The 15397-nt window shown below is 32.6% G+C and overlaps 1 protein-coding gene across 1 annotated transcript in view; it reads right to left on the bottom strand.

Moving 5' to 3' along the window:
• Nucleotides 1–1473: 1473 nt before the first annotated feature.
• The window catches only part of LOC148614799 (uncharacterized), a 38419-nt gene continuing 24495 nt past the window's right edge, over nt 1474–15397 (bottom strand). Inside the window, exons 12-14 of the mRNA XM_088589173.1 lie at nt 3783–3953; nt 3254–3431; nt 1474–2054 (exon numbers count right to left, since the gene is read on the bottom strand). Of these exons, the coding sequence (XP_088445299.1) occupies nt 1921–2054; nt 3254–3431; nt 3783–3953 (483 nt within the window). The 3' untranslated portion in view covers nt 1474–1920. The remainder of the gene's footprint in view (nt 2055–3253; nt 3432–3782; nt 3954–15397) is intronic.

Below are 15397 nucleotides of genomic sequence, written 5' to 3'. Positions count from 1 at the left end.
TTGCTTCATATAATACTTCTAGATGACATTCATTCCAGCTGTCATAGCTTGGACACAATATCTGTATATTTCACAAAAAAAGTTGCACCTTACTAACTTGAAACAATTTGTTGGTCTATTGGATTAATTTATTTTATACTATTTAAGTAATAGCAATCACCAAATTTCTCTTGACAAACACGATTATGAAATCCACAAGAGACTGAACCTGTTGACAGGATTTGCGTCAATTGATTTTTATGATAAATTGAGTTAAGTGCAAAGTTTTGTCATTTCTGATTAAAGTTGTCAGACCTTTATTGATCAAAATCATGTAACGCAATAGGAACCAAATAAGTGGAAAATATGTAGTGTCAAAAATCAGTTGATCAGTTCCTAATTCTAGGAACAAGGTTTTTCAATAAAGAGCAAAAGGTCTCATTGCTGCACACCTTACAGATTCATAATACAATTAAAACAGTAAGACCAATAACATGTCTGGAAATGTGTCACTTCAAATGTTCAAATAATCTTCAATATGTGTATAAACTCTGTTCAAAGTTTGATAATGCTTTAGAGAAGGGTGGTTTTAGGTAAAGACAGTTATCCATTCGTTTCAAGTTGAGATAATTATACCATTAAATGACTTCATATTGTTTGTATTGGTATAAAAAAATATCTAAATCAAATACTTTCAATGATAAACATTGTATATTGTTCAAGTTTTTGCACAATAACTCAAAAGCACTTGCAACAATTAAAATAAAATGTGGAAAGTGTATATATCTCAAGTGGGAAGCTCCTATTAATTTTTTGAAAAATTCAAATTTTTCATTTGAAACAACTTGTGTGGTACTTCAGAATTTTCATTATGGTATCAGGTATTTGATCCAAACCAATCCTAATTTTTAAGTATAAACCTTTTAAAATGTGTTCTTTATGTATGGATTGATAGAAAATCTACTCAGCAGCTCAGTGAAAAATTGTTTATTTATTGTGTTGCCCAAAGTCAGTAAACAAATCTTTCATGTTTCCAAGACACAAAAAAGTTTTTAGGGAAGTCCTACTTTAAGTGTACCGGCTAAACAGTTGTGTCCCTATGGAGTGTAAGGGCATCACTTTGTCAAGTCTATATTTTGTCCCTTACAGGTATTACATGTAGAATTTGGAGAAGCAAACCCTCTCATTAGCACCATTACCATTGCTTCATTATATAATGACCCAGCTATTTATATTTTTTGTAGTACTTTCAACATCATTAAGTAATATGACTGTAAATATAGCAATTTTTTCTAAACCAAGTGTTTGTGTATGACAACAACACAGACAATGACAGTGTCATATCATTATACAACCACAATTTTTAGAAGATTAATACCAGTGAATATGTAGAAGAGTTAAACACAAAGTTCAACTTTATTTAGATATGATCAGGGACCATTACATTTCAAGGGATACAAAAATCACATCTTGTCCTTAGTGAACAAACAAATGTCACTTTAAAATATTTAATAACTCATGTTTCAGACAATATACATGTACACAAATTTATGATCTAAAGTGTGGTTAGGTAATTTTAAGACAGTTTTTGCTGGGAACAATAGTTGCTTTTAACAATGATCTAAAATAAATACATCAGGATGTAAATGGAAGGTTAGACTTGTGAGATACAATGCTCATTTACATGCTAATGTACATTTCAACAATAGTTTGCATTTATGGCTTATAGATAACAAACATGATACTCCTGTAAACATTTAAAATCAGTACTTATGTCAAATTTTATAAAACAGGTTAGTTCATCTTTAAAATTCATCATCTCTTTCATGATTGTTACTATTTAGATAATATTGTGCATTTTTCTCAACAATGTCACATCACTGGCATATACATATTGCAACATTCCTTGGTCCTGGTTCTTTCAAGTTATGCACTGGTTTGTCATCTAGTGAATTTCTTGCCAACCTGTTTGTATACCTTACTCTTGTGTTGCTGTTTACTCCTGTTGTAACCAAATGCTCCGCCACCTCCACCCCTCCTGCTAACTGTCTTGTCACTTCTACTACTGTGTACATCTAGTTCATAGTTAAGGAGTGTTTTAACTGGCAAACAAACAAGAATCACAACTACCTCAAGATAAATATGATTATATTTTCTGCATTTGTAATGGTCTTATGTTTGGTTAAATTTGCACCAATGGCATAAATTTGTCCATGCCTTTTCATCACTTTTAAACTCTCAGTTAGTTCTCATAATAGGTCAATTCATTGGGAAGAGTAAATAGCCAAAACATGATCATGAATGCAGAAGAACGTAAAGATTTAACAGATGCGCGCAACTTACTCTGCACTTGTTAAATCTTCAAGCGTTCTTCACGCAAGTATATCTTTATTTTGGTTATTCATAAAAACCAATTAATCATCTTATTTTTTATACAGATTTTCTCCATAATTATTGCTATTTATAACATAATTAAAAATTTTGTGATTGATATTAGTTTTGTGATATTTTGGTGGGAGAAAGTCTGATAGTGAAATTACCAACTTATTTCACATGTGAATTATCAAAATTTATTGCAAATTCCATCAATCACTGCTATCTTTATATTAATATCCGTTAACAAATATCATGAAAGAACTGTCTGATCAAACTACACACTCAAGTCCCCAAACAATGAAAAATTATCATAGAAAATTTGGTTGATATTATGAAGAAATTCTCAAATTCCAAAAATAACGAACAAATAAATATTTAAATGATGTGAAAATTCATACCCCTACTGCAAAAATAATTTTGCTATTATTGACATTATAATGTTCCAATGAGACACACTAGTCAATATTATTAACACGCAGCTGAAATGACCAACTATGGCCAATAAACACCTAGTAATATTTGTTGATTGAAAACTGGAGTGATATTTTTACTATATTAATCAAACAATAAATTGAAGATTTTTCATTTGATATCATTGATAATAATAGTCGTCCAGTCAACCAACAGAATTTTTACAAAACCCCCAAAACTTGTACACATTAATTCCTGTCCTAGGTTACTATCTCTTGGTGTGAATCCAGAGATTTTGAAAAGGGGAGTTGCAGGCTATTATTTGCTCATTATTGCCCACATAGTGCATGAAAAAACAAAAAACTAAAGTTTTTAACCAGTTGGGGGAAAAGGGGGAAGGAGATGTTCCGACCCCAGAAACCCCTTATTCCATCAGTGTCTTTTCATATTGAATATCTATACCCAACACATATAACAGAAAGGATACTCAGATCCACGTATGGTGGAACTTTGAAACCGAAAGACAGAGCCACTTTAGCTAGGTCTAAACTATTCACATCAAATATGTTTTTCAGACTGTGTGAAGCATAGGCCCTAATGTATGACTTGTAAGCCTCTTGTGCTGACTTGTGTAAGAAGTAGTTCTTCTCTATCAATTTTTCTAACTGAAAGCAAAGAATAAGAGAGTTAAAAATATAGGTACATAACAACTAACAAAAGGGATGAGTCAGTATAAAATTAGAATTATCTGAATTTAAAAAAAGAGGGATAATTATCTTATTTTTTTGGAAACCAAAGAGCAGAAAGTAATTAGAAACTTCTTAATGCTATAAATAACACATGTAAAATTCTTAAGTAATGGATCAATACTTTTAAATACCGGTAACAAATGTAGTGAAACATCCTACTCCATTCATTTTTAGTTAAAAATGTGATAATTAGCATTTCTCAACAATGGCATAATGCACAACATATAAATTAAAAAAAAAAATACAGACAATTTTTCCTTCCTTTACCTGTGGTTGTATGTTAGAGATTTTACTCCAAGAAAATTCAAACTCATTCAGAGGTACTTTGGCTTGTTTTAGGTATCTGAGAAATCCCAGCTCTTCTGGTCTGAGGCACAGCAAAGCATGACCAATACTACCTTCTCCTCGAGCTGTTCTTCCTACTCTGTGAATGTACTCCTACAAAATAGAAATTATCAGAATGTCATAAGGTTTAGTTTGTAATATATTTTTCCTTAAATCTGAACATAGTTTATTAACAAGAGCATCCAAAAGGTGTGCATGTCAACAAATATATAGTAGATCTAAAACCAGTATATACTGAATGAGACAGGATAGCTGTAACTGTTGGATAAAAAGTACCAAGAAGAAATGTGCACATATGATCAGTCAAACTGACAGAGTGATTCCTATATACCCACCAAAGTTTGTTAGTAGGAGGTAAAAAACACGTAAATTTGTGTTCATTGCCATATGTAGAAGACTGTACCTGGTTTGTTTGTTAGGGTTTGACGTCCGAGCAGCAAAGTTTCAGCTATATTCAGACAATGAACATGAAATGGATGATAAAATGAACATGAAATGAAAAAAAAAAAAAAAAAAGGATGGGTCATAAGGATAATAGGGTCGACAAATTTTGATTGCAACAAGATAAAAGGGAGGGATGGGTAGGGTCGGACAATTTAGCCTCCTGTGGCAGAGCGCAAAGGTTTCTACTCCTATCGAATACCACAGCAGGGTTCTTTAACGTGCGAGGAATGTGGCATCTTTCCCAACACAGTGCACCACTATGGTTTGCAGTCAGGTTTTCCGTATCATTGCCTGACAACCCCAGCACGAAACACGCCAAGGGTACCCCATTCCACCACCTGGGACACACAACCCAGTTGCTCTGTGGGCAGAGCATCTAGCCCCTGGCTAGGTTTCTGAGCACTATTTAGTCGCCTTATACGACAAGCTTAGCGCTGCTGCAGGCCTATTCTTTTGACACCCGGACCTGAAGATACCGGATTCCAAAAGTGTAAAATACTTTACCTCTGGTTATTTTTGTTTCAGGGTTTACCAGGATATGGGGAGTACATTTTTTTTATTGCCACTGATTAAGTATTTAAATACTGTTTAATGGATCTTCTGGGGTTCAAATTAGTGGTGGGCTGAGGTCTACGACCCTATATTTCTGACCCTGTACCATTACAATTTCATTTACATGGTTCTGGACCTTCAACCATGATAATTGACACTTTAATGTGGACTTTTGCTTTTCATCTAGTGGACCTTTGATTTGAAACTTGTAAATGTCCAAATGTCCAGGACCTTCCACTGTTGAAAGTAACTTGAAATCCATGCCAACCTGTATAGTAAGAGTAATCAAGGGAACCAAGGTTACAGCGGTAATCAAAAGAATGTAATCCAGGGACAAAGACCAGACATGGAAAACAGACATACACAACAAAGAACAGAAAGTAACTAAAATAATACATACAAAGTAACAAAAGTAAATGAGCAACTCGGACTCCACTAAAAACTGGGAGCATGGACCAGGTGCACCGGTAGGGCAAGCACCCTCTGCTTTTCTAGAAACACCTGCCGAGTTGCTCATAAAAAGTCAAGTCCGGGTAGACAAACAAGGAAAGGAAAACTATGACCCGTTGAATAAATCAGTTTTCATGGTGCTGATGGATACACCATATTAATTCACAAGTTCATGATGACAACCATAAAACTTCTGTAGTGATGACTTCAATCTTGTAGCAACATAACCCTTTTCCAGAAAAATACTATATAACATACTTAAATACAACAAACTGTATTATTTGTAACAATAACATTGTCAATGGGTAAAATACTTAATCACACTTATAGTCTGTTTGAGTTTTATAATTCTTCTAAAAAAAATTCTTATCAATTTATTTTTCAAAATATTTCAACTATTCTACTTGTAAATCCATTTTTATAGTATATTTGAACTTTGGAAAATATTTTCAGAATTTTAACACAATAAACAGCAACTTTTCCTATTAGACTTAATGTAATTTCCATTTTATTTATTTCTATTTCTATGAATATTCAGGTCAATAATTAAGCCATGTGACATCAACTCATTTGAATATCTAAAGATGTCAATTGAACATCACAAAACATCCTTTCTAATCCTGTATTGACATCTATAGATGTTCAAATTACTTAAGGTAGCCTAGTTTTATTATGTAGCCTGAGCACATGAATTTTTGTTTATATTTATTTCAAATATTCAAATAGATGTTCCAACATTCTAACAGACAAAATTATATATAAATATTTAAAATTAAAATTGAATTAAGCCTAATGGCAATTTCTTAGGTCTGTTGAGATAAAATTCTGAAAATATTTACCAGAGTTTGCATGTACTATAGAAAACTAAATGCAGTTGAAAAATTGAATTATTATGAAAAATGATTTTTTAAGAAAATCACCATAGCTAATGTGAGGCATCTCTTACAAAAAAGATTTCTACCCAGCACATGTACTAGTCAGTTCTATGGCAAAATGTTTCGATTGAGAAGTGATTTAATACACAGATTTATCTTGTTTTCAGAATAACAGTATTTCTTCAGTCTTATCAGTGAAATCTTTCAATGTCAAAAGTGAATTATTGAAGAAGGACTAAGTGTAAGATGAACAAAAGCTTCTTGTAAATACAGATTTGGTTTCAACTAAAGGGAAATATAAGAAAGGTGGACATCTTATGGACACTTCTTATTTGTCTTAAAATTTCAAACTCAAAATCACCCACTTCTGAAGAACATTTAGCCTCACTTTGACTGAAAAAAAAAGATCCACATTAACACAATTTCTCCAATTCACATTAAAATGTTTATTTACTTCGAAGAGATGCAAAATAGTAGATTATGTGTCTGAAAATGATTATGTCTCTCAAAAAAAACAGTTAATAGAAAAGCATTAAATTAAATGGAAGTATCTAGATCTTGTCATGATATACCTATAATTTATGATACGTTTATTTGATGTTTAAAGTGAGTGAATAGTTTTACCACTTTTTTAATGCCACAGGCAAAAAAATAGCACATTACAATATATTTTACATCAATTGCACCTTATCCAGTTCAGATGTTGAATTACGCAACTCAATTTTTTTCTCTAATATAAATTTTTACACTGAATGAATAGAAAAGGTAATTAGGGAGTGAGATTGCAGAATTTTGATATTTCCTTGTTCCTTATTCCTCACTTGGTGGGGCAGGTAAAGATAATGCATGGGACTTTCCATCCTGACTAAATACACATCAAAAAGTTAAAGAGGGGCATGAAAAAAAAAGTTTAAGAAAGAAAGAAATTCAACAATGATTGATTGATTGATTGATTATTGGGATTTAACGCCTGAGCAGCAATATTTCAGCTATATTCAGGCGATGAACATGAAATGGATGATAAAATGAACATGAAATGATAATGATATGAAAAAAGGGATGGGACACAAGAATAATAGGGTCGACAAATTTTGATTGTCACAAGATAAAAGGGAGGTATGGGTAGGGTCGAACAATTTAGCCTCCTGCGGCAGAGCGCAAAGGTTTCTACTCCTATCGAATACCACAGCAGGGTTCTTTAACGTGCGAGGAATGTGGCATCTTTCCCAACACAGTGCACCACTATGGTTTGCAGTCAGGTTTTCCGTATCATTGCCTGACAACCCCAGCACGAAACACGCCAAGGGTACCTCATTCCACCACCTGGGGCACACAACCCAGTTGCTCTGTGGGCAGAGCACCTAGCCCCTGGCTAGGTTTCTGAGCACTATTTAGTTGCCTTTTATGACAAGCTTAGTGCTGCTGCAGGCCTATTCTTTTGACACCCGGACCTGCATGTGGGCGAAATTCAACAAAAAATTTAAGTTATTTCCCTATATACACAATGAATTTCCTAACATTTGATTGTTTATTCTAAACAGAGGAAAAATAACAGGGAATTAACTTCCTTTCAATTAACTACACCAAAATAAAAGGAAAAATTTTCAAAATGTATAAAAAAACACAGTGTAGTGTAATAATAAAAGAAATAATGAAAGTTTTTAATGAAAAAAATCTTTGTATAACTAAGAAATTACTACATCAATGTTTTCGATATAACAAGCTCATGAAAACATTCACAAAAATTTTCAACCAATACAAGGAACTTATTTTCAATATAGATGTACTTGTAAACAATAAATACATGAGGGGATCTCCCACCCTATATTTTATGGTAATTTTCTTCACAAAGTATGCAAAGCTCAATACTCACCCAGTAAGTTGACTGAGGATATACTGTAAACATATTAATTTTCGCGGATTCTGTCAAATGAACATATTCGCGGGTATCAATTTTCACAGTTTAAAAAAAAAAAAAATTAGCAATATGTAGTTTTAAAAATCAAATTTGCGTGTACTACTTTTCACGGTTTTCTCTCAACCACGAAAATAGCCATAATATGTACACAGCGAATATTAGTACCTTTACAGTAGTTCTCATATAGTTGTCAAATCATTAACGGTAGCATTTTTTTGTATTAACATTGGTTCTCTCATAGGGTCTTTACATAGAAACTAACTCAATATATTTAAATGTAGTTGTACTAACTTATATTTATGATGTAACCTGGTTCTCAACCTGGCATGGGAAGAATTGAGATTGATATTACATATGATGAGGACATAACTTTTTATGGTTCAACTGGTCTGGAACTGGCATGTCATTTAACTGCTGGTACTCCTTTGTGCATTTTGTGGAACATGTAATCAGTTTCTTTGTTTCTGTTTCAACAAGGGACTCTGACCTTTATGAACAGATTTTTAGGTGTTTAATTGTGCACAGTGGATAGATTTAAAAAGGGGGAGGGTTGTGATCATGCCGAAGTATTTTAACCCCGCCACATTTTTCAAGCCTATCCCATGTCATGCATTTCTGGCTTCTGTATGTCTTATTTCAATTTCACTTTCAGTTTACCTTTACGTTGTAGGAGTATATAAGGGTAACTGTTTCATTCTACCTGTGTATAATGCTGTTTTGGGACCAGCTGTAGCCTGTCCTGTGGTTGGAGAATTTCCTTGTTGTTCATTGAAGACCCACAGGTGGCCTTGAGCTGACAATTTTTCATCCTGGTGGGGTGGTTGTCTCTTTGACATACCCCGGTATTAACCATATCCATTCTCATTATATGTTATATACACCACATTTCCACTTTTAGGGAATTTACTTAGTACTGGTATTTGAAAATACACCAAAATGCTTTATAGTGTAAGAAAGACATTTCCATCGTATTCAAAGCAAACAAAGAGATACACAGTATCTAAAGAAGAAGAACAACACCCAGATAGCTTTACCTCAAAATATTTATCCATTTGTGAACAGATATCACTCCATTTGTCCCATCTGTATCATGTCAAAGAGAAAAATCTTTAAAAAAATTCAACAAATCAGTAAAATAAGGAAGATATTCAAAGCAAGCTTTCAACTCCATTGTAAGATCAGCAAGACTTAACAGCCGCTCTTTTGTAGCTATTATCTTTGCTATCATTGACTTCTGTCAATAGAGGTATAGAACACTTGATCATTCAACACCTACAGATAAAGTTCTCTTTTGTTTACGTTTCATATCCTCTCAACTCAAGTATTCTGATAGTGCATCTGTCATGTGTATAAACAGCATATTGGGGTTTATGTTTATCATGCAAGGAATGCACTCTTTATGTGCACTTTGTATATTTCATTTCAGTTTAATTGCACATTTTTACTGTATATACTATCTCTACTTGCACATGCTGTCAGTACAATAATTTATTGCCCTTGGATGCTGATTACTTAATGCCCTTTGAAAATTTTCCATTGTTGATGCTTCAGTATTTTTTGCTACTTCTTGTTTCCAAAATTAAATGGAAGATCTTAAAAAAAAAAGCATTATTTTATACTGTTCCAATTAATGAATTAATATAAGGGAGAGAATGGCTTCTAACTTTATTGTTTTTCCACTGTTCATACTGCCTGATTCTATGTAGTAAGGCTACTGCTGTGAGACTGAAAAAATCAGCAAAATTCTAATGATGACATTATCTCAAATTGACTGTGATGTCGCTGATAAACAGAATGAACAGCCGTGCCACAAGTGCATGATATGCCCTTGTTTTATGAAAAATGCATGATAAATGTTTTTGGTATAACACAGGATTGTACAGGATATCATGCTTAGTATATCCTGACTCATTCCTTATTCCTGCTCAATAGTTAGTTTATATAAAAGACCTGAATTGCCAACAACATGTCTTATGTGATACTAAATTGAAGCAATAATTCTGATTAAGGGAGCAAAGATTTTTTAAATGAAAATTTAGCATGTCAACACTTAAATTGAAAATTTCAAAGCTCCATAAAACAGAAAGTTGATAAAAGAAACAAAAATTGTTACAACATGTTTCAGTGTTCATATTATAATGTTCCTCTAAAATGAATTCCCCGTATTGGTTCTTTCTAAGGGCTATTCCATAAAAAAATGTATGGGAGGGTTGGAAGGCATTTTTTGTGACCCAACCACCCATACCTATTATTTAAGGATTAATGCACCTCCTGAATTTCTCTCATTCTCTGCCAATCTGAACCTCCCCCCTTTTTACTAAAAACTTAATAAAAATTTCAATAACTCAAAAATAAAATTCATCATGAAAAAGTATACAGATTTCCTGATTAAAATAATTTACAAGTGTGTGAAGTTTTATGCAATACTGGTAATCATAAATCGTTTTTGAGATAAGTTGCAACATGTAAAAGAAACATCTCCTATTTTAGTTACAAAGTGCTGTAACTCGAAAAGATGTTCAACAAAACAAAGTATACAGACCATTTGATAATCATTAGAAACACTTATATTAAGTTTCAAGACTTTGGATAAGTTGTTCTTGATCAAGTTATGGTGCGACATGAGGGGGAAAAAAATGTCACTTTTTTTTTTTTATAAAAAACTCAATAACTCCGAAAAATAAAATATTGAATCATCAAAAAAAAGTATACAGCTCTTAAGAGTAATATAACTTACAAGTGTGTAAAGTGTTAAGCAATAATCACAAATCATTTTTGAGATATGGCTCAACATGTGAAAAAAACATCCCCATATATTAGTTCTGTAACTTGAAAAGTTAAACATGATTTTCACAAAAGAGTATACAGACCATTTGACCATAATAAGAAACAACAATCTTAAGTTTCAAGAAATTTGGATAAGTTGTTCTCAAGTTATGGTGTGACATGTTTATGACAGACAGACCCAGTACATTTGAATACCATAATATGTCCTGTCAATATTTTGACTGGTGTATAAAAACATCAGTTTTAAACCACCCTAACTGGATCACTGTGATATTTCCCATCTAGACTTTAAAAGTTTTGAAAACTGGCAACAAAAAATGGCAGCTGGCGATTTTTCTGGCGACAGAATTTTGGAAGCCAGAGCAGCCCCTGAAAACTTGTAGTAACAATTCTTTTGAAAAACAACAAATGAAATGTGTTTCACAAAACTTTTTTTCCTTTTCCACCTGATTTTTCTTGCTTGTAATGATAAAAATAAACTGACAAATGCTTGTTACAATAGGTCATCAAACTGACATTGTTAATCAACAGAATAATGCCTATTTTGAATATCTTAATTGACAGGGAAATCCCTAGTATCACATCTCAATGCAGTACTAGTGATAATTTAAGTTGCAAATATGAAACAGTGTTTTTCTTCTTTCTACTCTCAAGTCTCTGGAAATGGAGAATATTCCCTTTGTGGGCATGCCAGTGACTTTGGTCTAGCACTGATTGCACTAGTTTGTAACTTAGTCATATTAAGAAAGCAACATCAGTTAAGCGTATTAGACTACTGACCAGAGCAGGCAGAAATTAACAGCAGGGCAATTAAACTGAAATGTTATACAGATGTACTATTAACCTATACACAAATAAACAACAGCGTGGCTAATCATTTCACTAATGAATTTTTCAAGATAATGTATGAAGTCTAGGGTGATTGATCCTAACATAATGGCATGTTGTAAGATGCATAACAAAAATATCTGTGACCTCTGTACAAGATCATTTTATTTACAATGAAATTTTCTTTTCTGATGTGTTTTGGGTTGAAGGAACTGCAATTTCTGATGCACAAAAAAAAAGAAAGAAAAAAAGAAAAAAAAAAGAAAAAAAACTGAATTCATATTGGTAACTAGTAATGATAAAGAAATGATGCTCAACCTTTCTATAAAATTTAATTGAAATCTATTGAGTGGTTAAGAAAAAGTGCACTTACACTATTTTAACAAGTAAAATCCTTATTTAAACAAAACCCTGAATTAGCTCGCTTAGTTGACTATGAACAATAAGTTGCTTTTTCATGGACATCTACAAATAATGCCTAACCTTTTATGAAAATCCATTGGGTAATATGGGAGGAGTTCCACTATGACAAACCCTTAATTTTGATTACCAGTAACTCCAATTGCAGCAAGCCAACCATAAGTGTCTGTCTTAATGCATATGATGCTAAATATCATTTAAAATTAAATAAAGAGCTGTGCCACGAAGGCATCATATACCTGTCCGCTGATATACCAAACATTAAGTATTTATTTAAGTCCACTTATTGTGCATTTAGAAATGATATTTGCAAGACCTACATATTGTATCCTGGCCACATAGTGTCATAAAATTCAGTTTGGTAGTGTCAGACAAGTTGCAATGAGAAAAAGAGGACCTATGGACGGACACATAAAAAATGTTTATACCCCCAATAACAAAGCCCTAACTTTGTTGCTTGAAATATATTTCTGACAAAAATTACAAAGTCTAACTATCACCCAGTTCAGTAATATTTCATGAAAATCAAGATCCTATGACCTTGCACACCATCATTATGTGTAGAAATATCCTGCAAAAAAATTTTTTTTAGATAAAGTTCAAAAACTACAGGAGGAGAGAGCCATACAAGCCATATAGCCCTATATCTGATGAAAATAACTAAGTCTAACTTTCACCAATATCTGCAATATTTCATGAAAATCAAAAGCCTTTGACCCTGCACACCTTCATCTTGTGTAGAAATATCCTGTAAAATATTTTAGATGTAGTTCAAAAACTGTATGAAGAGATAGCCGGACAAGCCATGATCTATATATTTCTGAGTAAAATGACTAAATGTAACTATCACCAATTTCCATAATATTCATGAAAATCAAAATACTATGGCCCTGCACACCATCATCATGTGTAGAAATATCCTGTGAAATATTTAAGATGTTCATGTAGTTCAAAAACTGTACAAGGAGATAGCCGGACAAGCCATGATCATGTGTAATCCGGACGAACGGAAGGAGTGTGGGTAAATCAATATGCCTGACAGTTTGTCAAGGGGCATAAAAAGGGAGCCTATGACCATAAATACAAAGAATATCTAAAAGTTTTGCGGCATTTACTAGAAGCGTGAAAATAGAAAAACCACCCCCTTTTATTTAAATGTGAAAAATTCTAAATGTTAAAAATTAATGCAGAATTAACAGAAGCATTCTTCCATCAGTAAGAACAATTGACCTAAGTCTTTTCTTTAAATGGCTAAAATTATTTTGGAATTTTTGTTCAAAGTGTTGACAACAGATCAGATAGATGGACAGACAGACAGCAGTATACCATCATCATCCCATCAAAATTGACAGGTGTATTAAAATGGGTCAAAGACAGAAATGGCTAGGTTACTGTAAACAGGAAGTAGAGATGCAGCAGAACTGAATTAGCATCTCACTACTGAAGTTGTATACAAAATATCTAGTGGCTGTGAATTATAGTTGCTGAGAAAAATGTTAAGAAAATAATTTCCACATGCCCTCCTCCTCCCTCAAACCCATCCCATGACCCACATTCACTCTTCTATAAGCCATTACAAATCACAGAGCAGTTAAGGAGGATTTGCATTTACAAGATATATGGACAGACAAACAGCAATTCTGAATTTCTAGCTTTGCCACTGGTACAGTTTTTATTTAGTATAATACACAGTCTATCAATATTACATCATTTGTTCCTACAAAATCTCATTTAATAAATTACTATCAATAAATTTCATCACTTTACAAACACTTAATTGAATCTTTGATTTTGTTTGTTTAAAAAGGACTACACTCTAAGATTAAACAAACAGATGGACAGACATGTTTATCTCTTTTGTGCCTTTTGCAGTTATTAAAGTAAGATTGCAGTGCAAATGACTTTATTTAAAATATAAATCAAATTAAAAAGGATCACTCTACTTAATTTGATCTTGACAGTCCTAAAAACACAGAGACTATACTATAATAAAATATCCTATCAATGAAAAATCTTAGTTGTAACTATGGTAAAGTTATTTTTTTATGATTTTGGACACACACTCAGTTCTTTAATTATTTCATAGAATAATCATGTCAGAAAACAGTGAATAACAACAAAATAATTGATTTCAAATATTGTATTACATAAGGCCAGTTTTGTAGGATTAAAGGTAAGATATCAACCCAAAAGCATACACAGATAGCAATACTGTATGGCGTGTAATTTTCGATGGTGCCAAATTTTGCAATTTGCTCAATGAATAAGAATATTGAATTTTCGCAGTCTTTATTTTTCACACACATAGATACGATGTACAAAAGATTACTGTGAGACATTGGGAATTAAATTTGAACTTTGCAAATTTTACCCGCTATACGGTGATATTAGCAAGCTAATAAAGAGAATATGCACACTTCATATGGTGTTAAATATCAAATGCTAAACCCTAAAGTTGTATTGTATCCCTTCTGAAGTCCTTAAACAATATGCAAATTCCTTCATGTATATCCACAAATGATGTCAAACCTTCCTTTAATATTCCATCAAAATTACTTTTGTGGTTTAAGAGTTACTTACAAAATTGTAACAAGTAAGTAAAATTTTCTTTTGGAATCCTCTAACAATAATTACAACTCACACATAATGCCCAACTTCAAATAAAATTTCATCAAATTCCCTTGAGAAGTTAAGGAGGAGTGGTGGTCCAATGTTTACACAAGTTGGAATATTTCAATTTGGAGTCCTCAACCAATAATTATATTCCTCCATGCACATCAACATATTGATACCCAAACTTCATTGAGTGGTTAAGAAAAAATTCCCTTTACAAGAAAGGTGCCCATACAGACAGACTGATTACTATATACCCCAAACTCTCTTTGCAGGGTTATAATTATCTAGGAGCAATAAGACAGGACATTTTTCCTTGTAATATCTGAGATAACGCAACACAATAAATTGGGGGTTTCATGTACTACATTGAAGGGGTAAAAAGTGTACTGAAGGTAGGTGCCACTGACTTCTACAATAAAAGAAACATTACTATAACAACCCAATAAATACAGCTAGCAATCAAGTACAAGACAAATACCACATGGTAGACTGAATAAACTGAATACTATTTTTCTTTTCTCTGAATAATTTCTATTTTTTTTTAATAATTAGCTGTTATAGAAAATTAATGAGCTGATGATTTTGCTTCTTTCATTTTGCTTTTTTGAAAAGTATTTGAAAAAAAAAAACCCTAATCACCAGAGTTT

Source organism: Perna viridis, chromosome 6 (genome assembly GCF_037379345.1).
Source record: "Perna viridis isolate PV_CMFRI_1.1 ecotype Kerala chromosome 6, ASM3737934v1, whole genome shotgun sequence".
In the NCBI taxonomy this organism is placed as follows: domain Eukaryota; kingdom Metazoa; phylum Mollusca; class Bivalvia; order Mytilida; family Mytilidae; genus Perna; species Perna viridis.
Note: the sequence above shows the minus strand (reverse complement) of the source record. Positions and strands in the feature narration are given on the sequence as shown.